We start from the raw sequence: 15,774 nt of genomic DNA, 5'->3' as shown, positions 1-15,774 counted from the left end.
TAGTTTATGTGTGAGTGTTTTGCCTGCATGCATGTATGTGCACCACATCTGTGCTTGATGTCTGAGGAGGTCAGAAGGACATTCATTGGGTCCCCTGGAACTGGAGTGACAGATGGTTGTGAGCCTCCATATGGGTGCTGGGAATTGAACCCAGGTCCTCTGCAAGAGCCACAAGTGCTCCGAACTGCTGAGCTGTCTCTCCAGCCTCTACGCTGCATTTTTTTGGTGGGGGGCAGGTGCTTTTCTGAGACAGGGTCTCTGTGTAGCCCTGGCTGTTCTAGAACTCACTCTGTAGACCAGGCTGGCCTCAAACTCAGAGATCCAACTACCTCGGTCTCCAGAGTGCTGGGATTAAAGGTGTGCGCCACCACCGCCTGGCATGGCTGGGCTATTTTCAATGCTCATTTTATGGAAAGAAATTGAGGCTCAGAAAGATTCAGTCATTGGCAGAGCTGGGCCTGTGTGGTCCCAGTGTTCACATTGTTCCTGGTTACCCCTCTGGGGCACAATTGTTAGCCTCTGTTTGCCCACCTCTGATAGTTGGGAGCTCCCTCCCTGTGGGTCCCCTGCCCTGTTCTGGGCATCAGATGCAGTCAGAGCCCTTGCTGAGGTCCTGTGTGCTGTCTGTGGGTCATCCGCAAACCAGATTCAGCTTGGTCAGGCCGCGGCTGCAGCAAGCCCAGAATCTGGTTCCCAGGGAGTTTTCCAACTCCGTGATTGCTCATGGCATGGCGCCACTCAAGTACTTCCCTGTAGCCTGTGCCTGAGCCTTACTTTCTTCTTCCAACCATCTCTGGGAAGGAGCTTGGAGAGACACGAAGATACAGACAAGAAGCTAGCCTGGGGCACGCACGCGCGAACTGGTGACCGATGATCAAGCTCTTGAGGATCTTGGATTCCCAGCAGACGCTGTCTCTGGGGATGATGACCCGGCATCTCTGATGGTTGTTGCTGTGTTGGGGATGTGGGGTGGCACCCCATCCACAGTGCTGTGGGAGCAGGGCTGCGGCTGGTGTGGTTTACTGGCCGTCCTTTGTTGGGTCCACTTCCCCTTTCTGATTAATTAACCTTTGAATATCAAGGGCCTAGAAAAGTAGATCCCAAATGTGTCACATTTCCTTCCCTCCCTCCCTCCCTTTCTTTTGACAAGGTCTTTCTGTAGCCCTGGCTGTCTTGGAACTTACCATGTAGACCAGGCTGGCCTTGAACTCACAGACATCCACCTGCCTCCGCCTACCGAGTGCTGGGACTAAGGACATTCGCCACTTGTGCCCAGCATGTTTCCCGTTTCTTGCTGGTTCTGCAGGAGAACTGGGTGGCTGCTGCTAACGAGCAGTCACCCTTCCCTAGCTGCTCATCATGTGGCCATAGAGCTGGAGCAGATGAAACGAATTTCTTCCGACCTTCAGTGGCTGCCGTGGGCAATGTCAACTCCTGCTTGAAAGGCTCTGTGGAGTTCAGAGAGAATGAAATGCATACTCATCCCCCCGAGCCAGTGACGGGTGGGCTTGTTTGAAAACGCCGTCTAAGCCTGCGGCTTGGGCGCCTTGCTGTTGCTCAGAGAGCCCTTGGCCTACAAGGGGAGGAGCAAACAGATTCCTGCTTCCTGTGTGTCTACAGACCAGCTTGCTTTTTGTCTGCTGGGCACACTCAGCTCTCTCTCACCTAGCGAGGCGCTAGATCCCCTGGATCCTCAGACTGTATCACTTGCCCTCCTCCTGGTTCCTAGTTAGAGTGGTTACCCATTGGGGGGTCGCTTAATAAAAATTGTGTGTGTTAGAGGCTGACTTGTGGGGGTTAATTCTCTCCTTCTGCCCTGTGGGGTCCCGGGATTGAACTGAGGTCATGAGACTTGGCTGTGGGTGCCTTTATCTGCTGGGCCAGCCGTCAGTGTCGGGTTTTTGTTGTTGTTTGTTTGTTTGGCTAAAATTTTATTTATATTTATTTTATGTGCATGAATGTTTGCATGCCTGATGCCTGTGGAGGCCAGAAAAGGGTAGTCAATCTCCTGGAACTTGTTATGGGTCACCATGCAGTTGCTGGGAACAGAACCCGGGTCCCCTGCAAAACCATCAAGTGCTCTTAACCACTGAGCCATCTCTCCAGTCCCATTGTGGTTTTTTTTTTTTTTTTTTTATTGACAGTCCATCTCCTTCATCAGATCCCTAGAGCCTTCCCTGGAGACACAGAGAGAGAGGTTCTTGGAGGGTGGGCATGATGCCAGTCCTGTGTCAGGCCTGCAGTAGGTGTAGACAGGCTTGTCCTGCTCTGGGTTGGGGATGTTGCTGGTGGCCTGGGCTCCCTTTCTCTGTCTGCTCCCCAAGTGTCCTGGCCTCCTAGAACAGGCTGCCAGCTGGAGGCTGTGAGCAGAGAGTTGATGCCAGGCAGGTGGGTGGAGCTGGGAAGGGATGAGAAGGCCTTTGTTTCTCCTGTTTGTGTCCAGATGGGAACTGATTTTCTCGACTGAAGTGGAGGATGTGAAGGGCAGTTTCGGGTGTTCCCCCCACCTCCAGACATTTCCCCAGGCCTCCACCCTGGCTGTCCTCGCCACCCTCAGGCCCTCCTATTTCAGCATTTACTCTTCACCAGACCTGTTGTGGCTGAGTTCTGGTTAAATATTTGCTAACTGAGAAGTTTGCAAGGCGGCTTTCTGTAAAAGTCCCGGCTGACTACTCCCAACCCTGTCTGGCTAAGGAGACCCAGCCCTCCTGGGCCTTCAGAGCCTTTGCAGGTGGCCGTCTTGGCATCTGGAACTAGATAACCTTTCACTCTGGGGTTCGATGGATCAGGGAGAGAGGGCAGAGGCCAGGCCGAGTCCTGGGGAGCCAGGGTGGAAAGAGCCTGGAGAACTGCTCCCTAATTTCCTGACCTCTGTTCCCCACCTGTCCAAGGGTCAGCCTTCCCAAAGTTCCAGTGGCCTGTTAACGAGGAAATGTGGCAGGCAGGATTCAGTCAGTAAACCACTGAAGCCTTGACTATTAACCGTAGAGTCCACGGTATCTCAGAGTTCTCCATTACCATTAGGGAAGCAGGGAGTCTGGGACATCATGCCTGGTTCTGCTCTCTTGTCTAATGCTGGGCAGGCAAGTCACTGAATTCTGAGCCTCGGATCCCTCATCCAGAGAATGGGTTTAACAGTTTGTCTTGGTGGGGTTAAATGAAGTCACGTGACAATTATTGCCAACGTGTTTCAGAAGCGCTTCAGTGCTGGCTCTGGGCAACTGTGGCATGCATTAGCTCATGCTGTGATGGTTATAATTATATGCAAATGGAGAACCAGAGAGCCTTCATGGTGGGAGCAGGGGGAGGGAGTCCGGCTGAGATTCTGAGCTGGAAATCAAGAAGGATGTTCTGCCAAAGGGCATGTCGTAGGAGAGAGGACAGAGCGGGATGCACTTGGTATCGGTGGGAGGGAAGTGTGGCTGAGAACCCCTATCTTGGATTCCATTCATTGCTACCTGCTGATGGGCTGCAGCATGTCAGGACATGGGTCGGTGTTGTGTCAGCGCTGATAGGGAAGCTAAGGTCTCCTGGGGCTGTTGAAGGCTCATCCTTAACAAAGCAAGTCACCTGATCCTCTGGACACTGCCACAGTCCTCGGAGTCCAGGTCCCGCTGCTCTGGTGGACAAGTCTGTTTCTCCAATGGCATTGATGCTCCTAGATGCTTCCGGACTGTGGCAGGTCGTGATTTGGTGTCATACTCTGTGACCTACATGAGAAATGATAGGTACCCTGCCAGCCTGGTGCCTCTCCACCTGTGTCTAAATAAGAACTTTTTTTTTGGTAGTCCTGGGGATTGAACCCAGGGCCTTGAGCGTGATAGGCAGGTGCTCTACCACTGTACTGTATCCTTAGCCATCTGGCTGTGACTAACAATCAGCTTTATAGGTCCTCAGTCTATCCTCAGCGAGATGGCAGAGTCCAGTGAAGCAGGGTCCCTGGACACTCATGTCCCCAGCCCACAGCAAATACGTACACAGGCCCATGTGGACCTGCGTTCCTGGGAAGGGGTTTCCACGTTAGTCCCTGGTGTCAGAGACCAACTCAGCAGGAGGTCCCTTCAGGACACCTGCAGTGAGGAAGGAGGGAGGCCACGTGACACCCACTCGCCAACAAAGAAGGACTGTGCTGGCGGTGTTCCTTCCTCCTCAGGCGCCTCCGAGGCCCAGCTTCTACATAAACCTCTCTTACATGTGAGGAGCCTAGGGTCGGTGGAGCTTATGAGAAGTCGAGTGTGGATGAGCGGGGAGCACCCACCCATCCTGGGGATCCCCAAGGAAGAGGTGGTTGGGGGGGAGGGGCATGTTCAGACATTAGAGTACTCAGGGTACTTACACCAGGAGCCGAGCCTTTGTCCCGAGGGCAGAGGGAGCCTTAGAAGGTCTGTGAACGTGGGAGGGCCAGGCCGCTCCATGCTGGCCCCTGGAATGGCACGGACCAGAGGGAGTCAGGAATAGTTTGAGGCTGAGGCAGGTGTAAGAGGGTAGTGACCGGGCTGGGCAGTGGCAGGTGGTGCAGGCTGAGCTGAGGCGAGCTGGCCGGCTGACTGACAGGAGTCACCTCACAGTTACCCTCTGAGGCCCAGAAGCAGAGCCCCAGGCACCTGCCATTGCTGAGGACACCCTTCCTTTGGACTTCTTGTCAAGGGGCCTCCATCGGCCCCTGCTCCCTGGATAAGCCTCATTGGTGTGGCATTGGCTGTCACGCTCTCTCCCTGACTCTGGCTCTGCAGGGTCCTGGCCTGCTGGCCCCAGCTCTTCTCATGGGCCGATTGCTCCCTCCCTCCCTCCTGCTGGATGGCGGAGCCTATCATTATCCTTCTTCCCAACTCCCCAGCAGGCCCCTGCATCGGTCCTCCTGATGGGGCCACCCACAGGCTGCCGTATCCACCCCAGAGGCTGACAGTCTCCATGTGGGTGTGAAATGTATTTGCCCAAACTTTGGTTCTGCGTCTGTGTCGTTTATGTATGTACACATGTATGTATATGTGTGTGGAGTGTGTGTCTGCATGTGTCTTTTTAGACACCTGTATAGGTAATTTGTGAGTGCATGCAGAGTCTTCCACATTTGCTTTGTGCCTTACTTTGGGGACAGGGTCTCTCCCGGAACCTGGAGCTCCTTAGTTCAGTTAGGCTGGCCAGCCCATGAGCCCCAGGGACCTGCTTGTCTCCGCCCCCAGCACTGGGGTTAAAGACCTGGGGTGCTATGCTGGATTTTTATGTGGGTGCTGGGTATCCAAACTCAGTTCCCTGTGGTTGCACGGCAGCCATTTTAGCAGCAGAGCTGTCTCTCCGGTGTGGCCCCGACACCACTCCCCCGTCCATCCGTCCGTCCATCTGTCCGTCTGTCTGCCCCCCACACCGTACTGTTTCTATGCTGTGTGTTCTCAGACATCACGTAACCTCTCAGAGCATTGGTGGAGGAAGGTCAATGCAGGCAGCTCCGACACAGGGCCGGAGATACAGCTCGGCTGGCAGTGTTTTCCTTGCATGTGGGAGGTCCCGAGTTTGATCCTCAATGCTGCGAGGAAAAAAAAAAAATCTCATACTTTTAGATGGGTGTGGCAACTCATGCTTTTAATTGTGGATCTTGGGAGGTGGAGGCAGAGGGCTCAGGAAGTCGGAGTTACTCTTGGCTACATAACAAGTTTGAGACCAGCCTGGGCTACACGAGCCATATCCTGAGGCTGGGGAGACCTAAGTGGAAGTGTCAGTAGTGAGGTTTCGGTGTCAGGAGAGAGCCTTTAGGGACACACTGAGACCTGGTACTCCGGTCCTTTGGTCGAGCTGTGCTGTGTGACTCCAGGAGTGTGTGACTGCCTCTCTGGGCCTCAGTTCTGGCTGTACCAGTCAGGTGATGTAGTTTCTGGTATGTGACTTCGTGACTTGGGGAACCCAAGGAGTCCCTGCCTCCTTAGTTTCTGGGGTGGGCGGGTCATCGTCCTAGCCACTTCCCCCACCTCCCTATCGGGAGTGCTCCCCAGTGCCCCAAGAACCAGGCAGGCCAGTTCTGAGCGGCCCCACCCTGCAGCTGCTGCCACCTGCTAGGTTTCAGTCCCCATGAAACCCTGAAACTGGGCCGGGCATGGTGGCGAGGCTTGTTCCACGAGCCTGCTGGAGGGACCAGCCAGACCAGGATGGGCCTGGCTCAGTGCCCACATCTGAGTCCAAATCAGGGTAGGACTTGTGTGAAGTCCCTGTGTCCACACGAGGTCGGCTGCTGCCCTGGTTGGAGATAGTCTTCTTTGTCCTCATGCCGTCACTGTGGAAGGGGATTCAGGCTCAGGTCCCTGGGTCTTGGACCTGGGCTCAGCTCTTGCTTGGGCTGCTCTTTCATGAACAGTGTGGGAGGGGATCTCAGTTTCTTGTGCTCCTGTGGATAGAGATTATGTAGGGTTTCCACAGGGGTGCAGCATGCAGGGTCTCACAGACTTCCTGCAGCGTGTCCCCAGGGACCCCTCTCTACCTTCCCCATACTGAACTTCATCTGCAGGATAGACCCAGCACCCCTCTCCCAGCTCCCCAAGGCTTCAGGGACTTCAGGGCACCCTGGGGCCCTTGTTCTTGGTGGCCTCTGCTATCTACACAGGAAGTAACATGATCCCTAAAATTGTCACTTTGGAAAATCAGAGATCAGCATTCTTCCGGCCACTGAGCTGCAGTTAGTGTCAGTCATGTGCACTGTCCTTGTCAGGGCCAAGTGTCTTATGCTCATTGGTTCAGATTTCCTCATCACCTAGTCAGTCGGGCGTGTACCCATGTGCCATCTTGAAGAGAGGGAGGCAGGCTCACAGAGAGCGAGTGCCTTGGCCAAGACCATCAGCTAGGGGGCAGAACTGGGACTTGAACCCAGAGTCTGTGCCTGTAAGGCACTGAGGTGCTGGAGCCCTTGTGGGTTGTGTCCTGGCCACTTGTCAGTCCCAGGTGACTGTGGTCAGTCCCTAACCAGCTTGACTCACGCGCAGCTCAGTGGAAGTGCTGAGGCTAGCGTCTTGGTCGGCTCCCAAGGCCAGGGCAGCACTGCGGAGATTTTCATTAAGACCTTAGGTCCCTGAGACCTAGCTGCCCATTTTAGCCCAGGGAGGATCAGCCAGGGCAGGGGTGTCCAATAGGTGGGAGGGTGCGGTGCCAGCCTGCACTACGTGGGAGCAGGTAGGGAGGTGGAGAGCCAGACTAGATCTGACACTCACAGATTATGACCTTGGGAAAGTCACTTTGCCTTTCTGAGCCTGAATGTCCTCATCTGTCAAATGGGGACAGTTAAGCTCGCTTTGCATCCCCCTGGGCCTGGGTAAGGACATAGAAAAGTGAAGCTAGGGCCTCATAAAGGCACCGTATGGCAGTGTGATAGGCCACTGGGGGTGGGGGACTCTGGACAGGGCCTGGGGGAAGAAAGAGTCAAAGCCGACTCCCGTTGGCCTGGGATGTAGCTCCCTGGTAGACTGCTCACCTGGCATGCATGAAGCCCTAGCTAGGTCTGGTCCTCAGCATCACAAAAACAAAACAAGAGTCCTACTTCTAACTCGGTACGGTGACAGAGCCCTGTAATGCCAGTGCTTGGGAAGCTTCAGTAAGAGAGTTGTCTCAAGTTTGAGGTCAGCCTGGGCTGCGTGGTGGAACCTCCTTCACTCAGATAAACAACTCTAATTCCTCCTTCTGAAATTCCTCTTCTCTTTTCTTCCAGGCTGTGTCTCTGAGCCTCAGGACCACAAGGGCTGAGAAGCCTGTGCTGAGTTCTCAGTGGGCACACCCAGGGAGCTCTGGGAATTCTGGGTGCAGAATTAGGATTGGCTGGTGAGGGGCCTCTCTGGGTCACCCTTGAGCTCCTCCGAAGGGTGTATCCAGCTGCATCAAGACTGGGCTCCTCAACACCCCCCCCCCCACACACACACACAGAAAGAGAGCAGAGCAGAGAGAGAGAGAGAGAGAGAGAGAGAGAGAGAGAGAGAGAGAGAGAGAGAGAGAGAGAGAGAACAAGAATACTTTGTCCTGGGAACTGGCCTTTTCAGAGCTTCATGGCATACCCTGCCTTCTTGAGACATGGCATAGAGGCCTTGCAAGGCCTGGGGCATTGGTACTTCCGAGACTGCCTGACACAGCTCTGGATTTCCCAGCTGTCCTCAGGGTGACAGGGGACCAGGCAGGGCCCCTGGGACGGCCCACACAGGGCCAGCTTTGTTTCTGTTGACTTACTGTGGGATGGTCTTTCCCGAGCCTCCTCTTACAACCTGGGAAGTGGGAGCATGTATGCACCCTGATCCCTGGGCCGGCAGAAAAATCTGCGTGTTGGGCAGAGGCGGGTAGCCCAGCTTCCGTGTGAGGTGAGCCCACATCTGAGGGGCATCGCTGGCTCAGGAGCAGGGTGAGACACGCAGCCCAGGTTGAGGTGTGGTGGGGAACCTGGGTGCACAGAGGACACACACAAGCCCTGCTCCTAACTTTAGTTTTGTCTGATCTCTCCTCTCCTCTCCTCTCCTCTCCTCTCCTCTCCTCTCCTCTCCTCTCCTCTCCTCTCCTCTCCCCTCCCCTCCCCTCCCCTCCCCTCCCCTCCCCTCCCCTCTCTCTCTCTCTCTCTCTGTCTCTCTCTCTCTCTCTCTCTCTCTCTCTCTACCTGGTAATGAGTGGTTCAGCCCACCTCTTGCCTCCATAGTTACAAGCTGAGCACTGTTATAATTAAGACTAGTGTTTTTGGTGCCCTGGGCTGTGCATGTGGCGCTGTCCATAACCTGCCCTGTCCACATCCTGTCTGCCCCTGTGAGGGGCCTCTGTGATGCCTGGCTTCTATGAAGGGTGAGGGTCTGAGAGAACTGGGCAGCCCCAAGCCTCCCTCTCACGGGAAGCTGGAGGGCGGGCCCATCAGTTTCCACAGTTCCCACAGCTCCTTAGGCAGCGGCCTCTGAGCTGAGTCAGCGCACAGGAGGGTGAGGCCAGCCCACGCCCACAGACCTGCCCACCCACGCCTCTGTACCTGTTGTACTAGCCTCCAGGTTCTGGGCCTGAGGCTGGTCCTCTCTCCTCGGGTGGGGCCACGGGCTGCCTCCCCACTGCCCTCTGAGGTTTTGTGGACAGCGGTCGGAGCCCACGCGGATCCTGACCGTCTCCATCTCGTGTGTGATCTAGCCAGCCCCCTTCACCCACTGGTCAGAGCAGTCCTCAGGGTTGTGAGCCTTGGCCTCGGAAACCCCGAATCCATGCACTGGAGTCTCTCTAGAGGCCGTGGTGGAGAGATTGGAAGAGCTGATGTGGGCAGGTGTAGAGAGAGGTCCACCCCCACCCCCCAGCCCTAGGTACCTCCCGCAGATCCTAGGCTGGATGCTGAGTCATGGAATCCTCTGACCTCTCTGGAGCTAGCCTCGGGCAACAGTTGACAAAAGCAGTGGCCTTGGTGGCTCCCGCTTGTAATTCCACCACTCAGGAGGGTAAAAGCAGAACTGATGGGAATTGCAGGCCAGCCTGGGCTACAGAGCGAGTTCCAGGCCAGCCTGGGGTATACAGTTAGACACAACTGTATCTAAAGGGGTGCTAAGTAGCATTTACAGGGTGGACACTGTGAAGGGCCCCCAAGGAAAGGGGACGGCCTGGGCTTGCAGAGCCCACTGGCAGGGAGGTAAGGCCTGAGCCAGGCCATGTACCTACTCATGTCTTCTCCTATGCAGCTCTGAGAGCCTTAAGTCCAGGTTAGAACAACGGGGTGCTGCTGATCTTTGGGGTCCCCTTTGCCCCCTGAAGATCCAGCTTCTCATCCCATGTGTTTGGGGGCACTTCCTCAGTACCAGGCACGTGGTAGTTCTTCTCAGGCTGACTGGGCTCTGCCCACTACTGTCGGCCTCTTCCAGCTCTTCCTGGGGTGCCAGCTCACAGACCACCTTTGCTGCCACTTGCCCGGCTGCTCGCGGGTCCCGATGCTGAGACCCCAGCCATCAATGTCATTGCTCAATAACCATTTGGTCACTGGTCCACCCCTAGGTCCCTTCCCTTCGTCAAGCCCCCGCTGTGTGTTGCCCAGTAAGGGACAGCCCGCTTTCTCCCCACCCACGTGGGAGGTCTGTAACCTCAACACCAGCTGCCGTCCCTAGTCCATCCCGTCCCGTCCCGTCCCGTCCGCTCCAGAAATGGGAGCAGATATGTAGCAAGAGGGTCCCACCTTCTCGTGTGCTGGAAGATTCTGGAAGATCAGCTGGCAAAGGGTTTGCCAGCTTTGGGTCACGTTTGCTATGGCTGCAGAGGTCAAGTAGCGGAGAGTGCCTGGACCGCAGTCAGGTGCGGCAGGGCTCCCGCCGGGCACTCTGTTCTTGGAAGCATGAGTGTGCCCTCTTTTCACATCATGTAGTGGAGCCGTGCCCCCATCCCACACCATTTCTGCCCTTCTCTCCACGTTTTCCGTGGGCCCCGTGGCTTCTCCTTCCCTAGGCTTCCTGCTTCCTCTCTGGAGCTGTGGTCCCATCTCCCTTGGGTGACTTATGTTCACTTTGTGTGAAAAGACACCAAGTGACTTTCACCCCGGGCCCTGGCGCTGTCCTGGCTGCTCCTAGCCCAGCGTGTTTAGGCCCACGAGTGTCAGTGCCTTGGCCTAGGGAGCTGAGCTGCAGCCGCCTGCTGATCCAGCTTCCACCAGTGTCACTGGGCACAGGCCTTTCTGGTGTGTCTGCTTTCAAGGCTTCCAGAAGCTTCTTTCACTACACAACCTGTCTGGCCTGGTCTTAGACGCCCTCGATGGTTTGGGACACGACTTGGGACTCTGCCTGGCTCACTTTGCTCTTCCTTCACAGGCCAGCTGTACCCTTTGGAGCACGGCTCTTCCCAGACTGGGCACCCACCTGGTAGCCAAGAGTTGCCGTGGGCTGGGCAGGCCCGGATTCAAGTCTTTTGTGTGTGTGTGTGTGTGTTTAAATAGGCAGCTTCCTCCTGAGCCTGACCAGGCAGCAGGTCCACATTTGCTGTTGGGATAAAGCTCTGTTTGAGGGTGGGTGTCCCTAGCTTGGGTTGGACCTCACAGTTGTGGCTGAAGCTTTAAGCGGCCATGTTGGGCAGGATGCTCATTGCCTGCAGGGAGTTAAAGCAGAACCTGGCCCAAGGACAGGGGACTCCTGAGCCGCCACTGCCCTCACCTGGAACAGTGGTGGCACCAAGCTCTCGTGAAGTTGTGTCCCACCCTGGGGGGTGACAGGCCCATGGTCATCCCCCCAGCCTCACCCTTCCCCAGCCTTATTATCTCCAGGACAATTCCCGAAGTCTCTGAGGACTGCTGCTCTTTGCTTCTAGCCCTCTCAGTGCGCAGGGGAAACTGAGGCCCAGGGAGGGGAGCTTCATAAACCTCAGGTTGAGATTCTAGTTGCAGATTTTTAGGAAATCTCTTTTGGTGCCTCAGTTTCCCCATCTATAAATAGGGGCACTCAGGCAGGATCAGTACTGAACCTGCTGCCTGCTGGACCTGCTCTGGAGACCATGGATTGACCCTTTCTGTTCTGAAACCGCTTCAGCACCAGAGAGAAGCGAACAGCTAGGAGAAGCCAGTTCCTGGCCCACAGGGTTGGGGCTGTGGTAGTTTTCACTCTTTGCTCTTTGGGGGCCGTTGCCCAGCTCCCAGATAAGCACATTGAGGCTTGCTCTTTTTTATGAATGTCCAGCCTTGGCTTGGATTGTTTCTAGCCAGCTTTTCTTATCGTATCCCATCTACCTTTTGCCTCTCTCTGGTCTTTCACCTTTCTGTGAAAGACCTATTTTTACTTCTTACTCCATGGGTGACTGTGTGGCTGTGTGGCTGTGTGGCTGTGTGGCTGTGTGGCTGTGTGGCTGGCCCCTGATGTCCTCCTTCCCTTCTCCTTTTCTCATTCCTTGATCTTCTCTTCCCCGAGTTCTCCTATTTATCCTCCCCTGCCTGCCAGCCCCGCCTACCCCCTTTTCCTGCCTTGCTATTGGCCAGTCAGCTCTTTATTAGACCATCAGGTGTTTTAGACAGGCAGAGTAACACAGCTTCACAGAGTTAAACAAATGCAACATAGAATGCAGCACATCTTTGCATCATTAAACAAAGTTTTCACAGCATAAACGAATGTAACACGTCTCACATTAATATTTACGCAACAATAGCTCAGTTGGTGGAGTGTGTAACTAACCTGCATGAATCTCAGGGTTTGACCCCTGACCTTTAAACAGGGCTTGGTGGCTCATGCCTGGAGGATCAGTTCAAAGTCAGTTTTGGCTATGTAGAGAGTTAGAGGCCAACCTGGGCTACATGCGCTCTTGTCTCAAAAGAAGAAGAAAAAGTGTTAACTTGGTAGATGAATTTGAATCATGAGTAAATGACTCAAATGTATGAAAGTGAGGAGGCTTTCTGCACCCCCCTCCCAATCCCTGCACGGGAAAGCCCGAGCCCATGGCCGCCACACCTTTCCCTCACCAGTTCCTTTTCGCCAATAGGAATCATTCTTGCTCAGAGACTGTGCTCAGCGTATGAGACCATTACTTTCCAACTGTCTTCACAGGGTCTACCAGTCACTTCCACCATAGCCTGGCTTTTTTCTGTCTTGGGTGGACTGGTTTATGCTGGTCAGTCCCACCTCTGCACATTAGCTGGTCCATGCCCACTTACGTGGTATCCTAGGTGTGAGCAAGGCATCAAAAGGAGCATGCAGCCCCGTAGGGAACCCGTGCCCACTTACCACACCCTGTCCACCCAGGGGGAAAGCGGACTCACTTGGTGCCGGTCGCCAGTGAGCACGAGACTCTCCTAGGCCTGTTGGATGTGGTTTTCCTTTCTCTCTGTGTGGCCACTGACCAGCTTCCTGTCAGGAGTGGGTGGCCACTGTGCAGACCGCTCACAACCAAAGCCCTTGCCTAGCGTGTGAGAGACCAAGGTGACCAGTCCCAGTTTGGGTGAAAGGGCCTTTGTGCATCGCGTGAACAGTTCTTCACGCAGGACTTTGCAGACTTGATTCCCTAGGTGTCCACACACCTTCCCTAGGCCTCACACTCTCTTGCATGCTTCCCTTTCAGAGAAAACTGAGAAGATCCTGAGAGAGTTCCTCCATTTCTACGAGGACCAATATGGTGTCTCCCTCTTCAACAGCATGCGCCATGAGATCGAGGGCACCGGTCCACCGCAGGCGCAGCTGCTCTGGCGCAAGGTGAGAGGCACGGGGGGGGGGGGCCGGTGTCCAGCCTGGGCTCTGCCAGCCCTTCTCCCATGAGGCCTTTGATGTGGCTTCTCTGGGCCTTCATTTCCCTGTGTTGGTGGGCTGGTCTCTAAGGGCCCTTCATTGGCTGAGGTAACCTTCCCTCACTTGTTCCCTGCCCCCCACTGCCAGTGCAACCCACTCCTCCCACTGCCAGTGCAACCTGCCCACTGCCAGTGCAAACCACCCCACTGCCAGTGCAAACCACCCCACTGCCAGTGCAAACCACCCCACTGCCAGTGCAAACCACCCCACTGCCAGTGCAAAACCACCCTCACTGCCAGTGCAAACCACCCCACTGCCAGTGCAAACCACCCCACTGCCAGTGCAAACCACCCACTGCCAGTGCAAACCACCTCACTGCCAGTGCAAACCACCCCACTGCCAGTGCAAACCACCCCACTGCCAGTGCAAACCACCCACTGCCAGTGCAAACCACCCCACTGCCAGTGCAAACCACCCCACTGCCAGTGCAAACCACCCCACTGCCAGTGCAAACCACCCCACTGCCAGTGCAAACCACCCCACTGCCAGTGCAACCTGTGCACTGCCAGTGCAAACCACCCCACTGCCAGTGCAACCTGCGCACTGCCAGTGCAAACCACCCCACTGCCAGTGCAAACCACCCCACTGCCAGTGCAAACCACCTCCACTGCCAGTGCAAACCACCCACTGCCAGTGCAAACCACCCCACTGCCAGTGCAAACCACCCCACTGCCAGTGCAAACCACCCACTGCCAGTGCAAACCACCCCACTGCCAGTGCAAACCACCTCACTGCCAGTGCAAACCACCCCACTGCCAGTGCAAACCACCCCACTGCCAGTGCAAACACCCATGCTGCAAACCACCACTGCAGTGCAAACCACCCACTGCCAGTGCAAACCACCCACTGCAGTGCACCCCTCCAGTGCAAACCACCCCACTCCAGTGCAACCCCCCCCCACCCCCACTGCCAGTGCAAACCACCCCACTGCCAGTGCAAACCACCCCCACTGCCAGTGCAAACCACCCTACTGCCTGTGCAAACCACCCTACTGCCAGTGCAAACCACCTCACTGCCAGTGCAACCTGCCCACTGCCAGTGCAAACCACCCCACTGCCAGTGCAAACCACCCCACTGCCAGTGCAACCTCTCCATTGTCACAGCTGCATTTTGCAGTCTTGACAGCTCAGGTTACTCACTGTCAAGCGACATGTGGCAGACCTCTCTGGTCCTGCGTCCTCTCCTCCAGCATGGAAGTGGCATGGTCTCCGCTTCACAGATCCATTAACACTGTCCCAGGCCACATGCTCTAGGTTCCCCTCCCCTTAGGACCTTGTCATTCATTATCCAGTGCTAGCGTTAGAATTAGTGGGGACTGTGATAGGCCTGGAGGTAACAGGGCTCGGGTGAAATCAGGAAGGAAACAGTTGGTTTGGCTGCTGAATTACCCAACTTGAGGCAGAGGCTAGCTACGTGCCTGGAACACTACTCCAGGGCTCTCTGAAGGGAATCTTTGCTGATGACTGTATTTGGACTTTCTTGGCCCATCAGCCCCAAATAATGACAGAGACTTGTTATTAATTATGAAAACTTGGCCTTAGCTTAGGCTTTTCCCCGACTAGCTCCTATAACTTAATTAACCTGTTTCTATTAATCTACGTTCGGCCACGTGGCTCGGTTACCTCTTGGTATGTCCAATTTCTGCAATGTCTTGCTGGCATCTTTGGCACACCTAGATTTATCTTGAGTTCCTCCCTCTGCCCAGAATCCTCCCTATCCACTCCTGCCTAGCTATTGGCCATTCAGCTCTTTATTAAACCAACCGGAAGGTGCCTTGGCGAAGACACATCTTCACAGTGTACAAGAAGGTTATACAGAACTGCGGGCGGCTGCAGGGTCAGGTGCTAAGGCTCCAGGCAGTGCTCAAGGTGACAGACAGTGAATGATGTCTGTCTGCACAGTACAGTGGGACCCGGGAATATGACTGGCGGCTACAGACACCACAGTCTGGGCAGTCTGGAAAAGGCTGCTCCGCTGAGGCCCTGAGGGCCAGGGAGGGGTTGACTGTGAGAAGGGACTGACGGACAGAGTGAATCCGGATGTACAAAGTCCCAAGCTTAGCCCAGAGGGCCTGGTCTGGGCCCAGGAGCAGACAGAGCTGGCTTAGATTCCTAGCCCAGAACCCTTTCTCACACCTGCAGCCTGCCTTGGGAGGAGAGAAAGGGTGGGCTGTTTGTCTCTGCCCCGTGTACGGCTCTAGAGCAGAGAGGCCTGGGCGTGGCCTGGCCTTGGCTCGGGCAGGTGTGCACCAGCACCTGTGTGGCGAGGAAAGGGAGGCTTGAATTCAGCCCGGATGAGCAGGGCCTACACTGCTTTTCCTGTCTAGACGGCAAGGTGGAGGCCCATCCAACCTGGGGACCCAAACCTGTAATCCCAGTATTTGTGAAGCTGAGGTAGGAGCCAGCCTAGGCTACTACGTGCTGAACACCAGGCCAAGGAGGGCTATATCCTAGGACCCTGACTCAAAACAAGAACAAAACCAGAGACAGACAAAAGGTTCAGGCAGCGTGGTTCCCCAGAGCCCAGGATGAGTGAGGCTGATGCTGTGGTAAGC

General features: G+C 55.4%; 1 protein-coding gene across 2 annotated transcripts in view; it reads left to right on the top strand.

The window, feature by feature from the left end:
• Positions 1–15,774, top strand: part of Niban2 (niban apoptosis regulator 2) — a 51,852-nt gene that overhangs the window by 18,627 nt on the left and 17,451 nt on the right. For both annotated transcript variants that reach the window (XM_028884754.2, XM_037204538.1), the window contains exon 2: positions 12,997–13,127. In XM_028884754.2, coding sequence (XP_028740587.1) covers positions 12,997–13,127 — 131 coding nt within the window. The remainder of the gene's footprint in view (positions 1–12,996; positions 13,128–15,774) is intronic.

The sequence above is a fragment of the Peromyscus leucopus genome, chromosome 4 (assembly GCF_004664715.2).
Source record: "Peromyscus leucopus breed LL Stock chromosome 4, UCI_PerLeu_2.1, whole genome shotgun sequence".
In the NCBI taxonomy this organism is placed as follows: Eukaryota; Metazoa; Chordata; class Mammalia; order Rodentia; family Cricetidae; genus Peromyscus; species Peromyscus leucopus.
The sequence above is the reverse complement of the archived record's forward strand: the minus strand, read 5'-3'. Positions and strand labels throughout refer to the sequence as shown.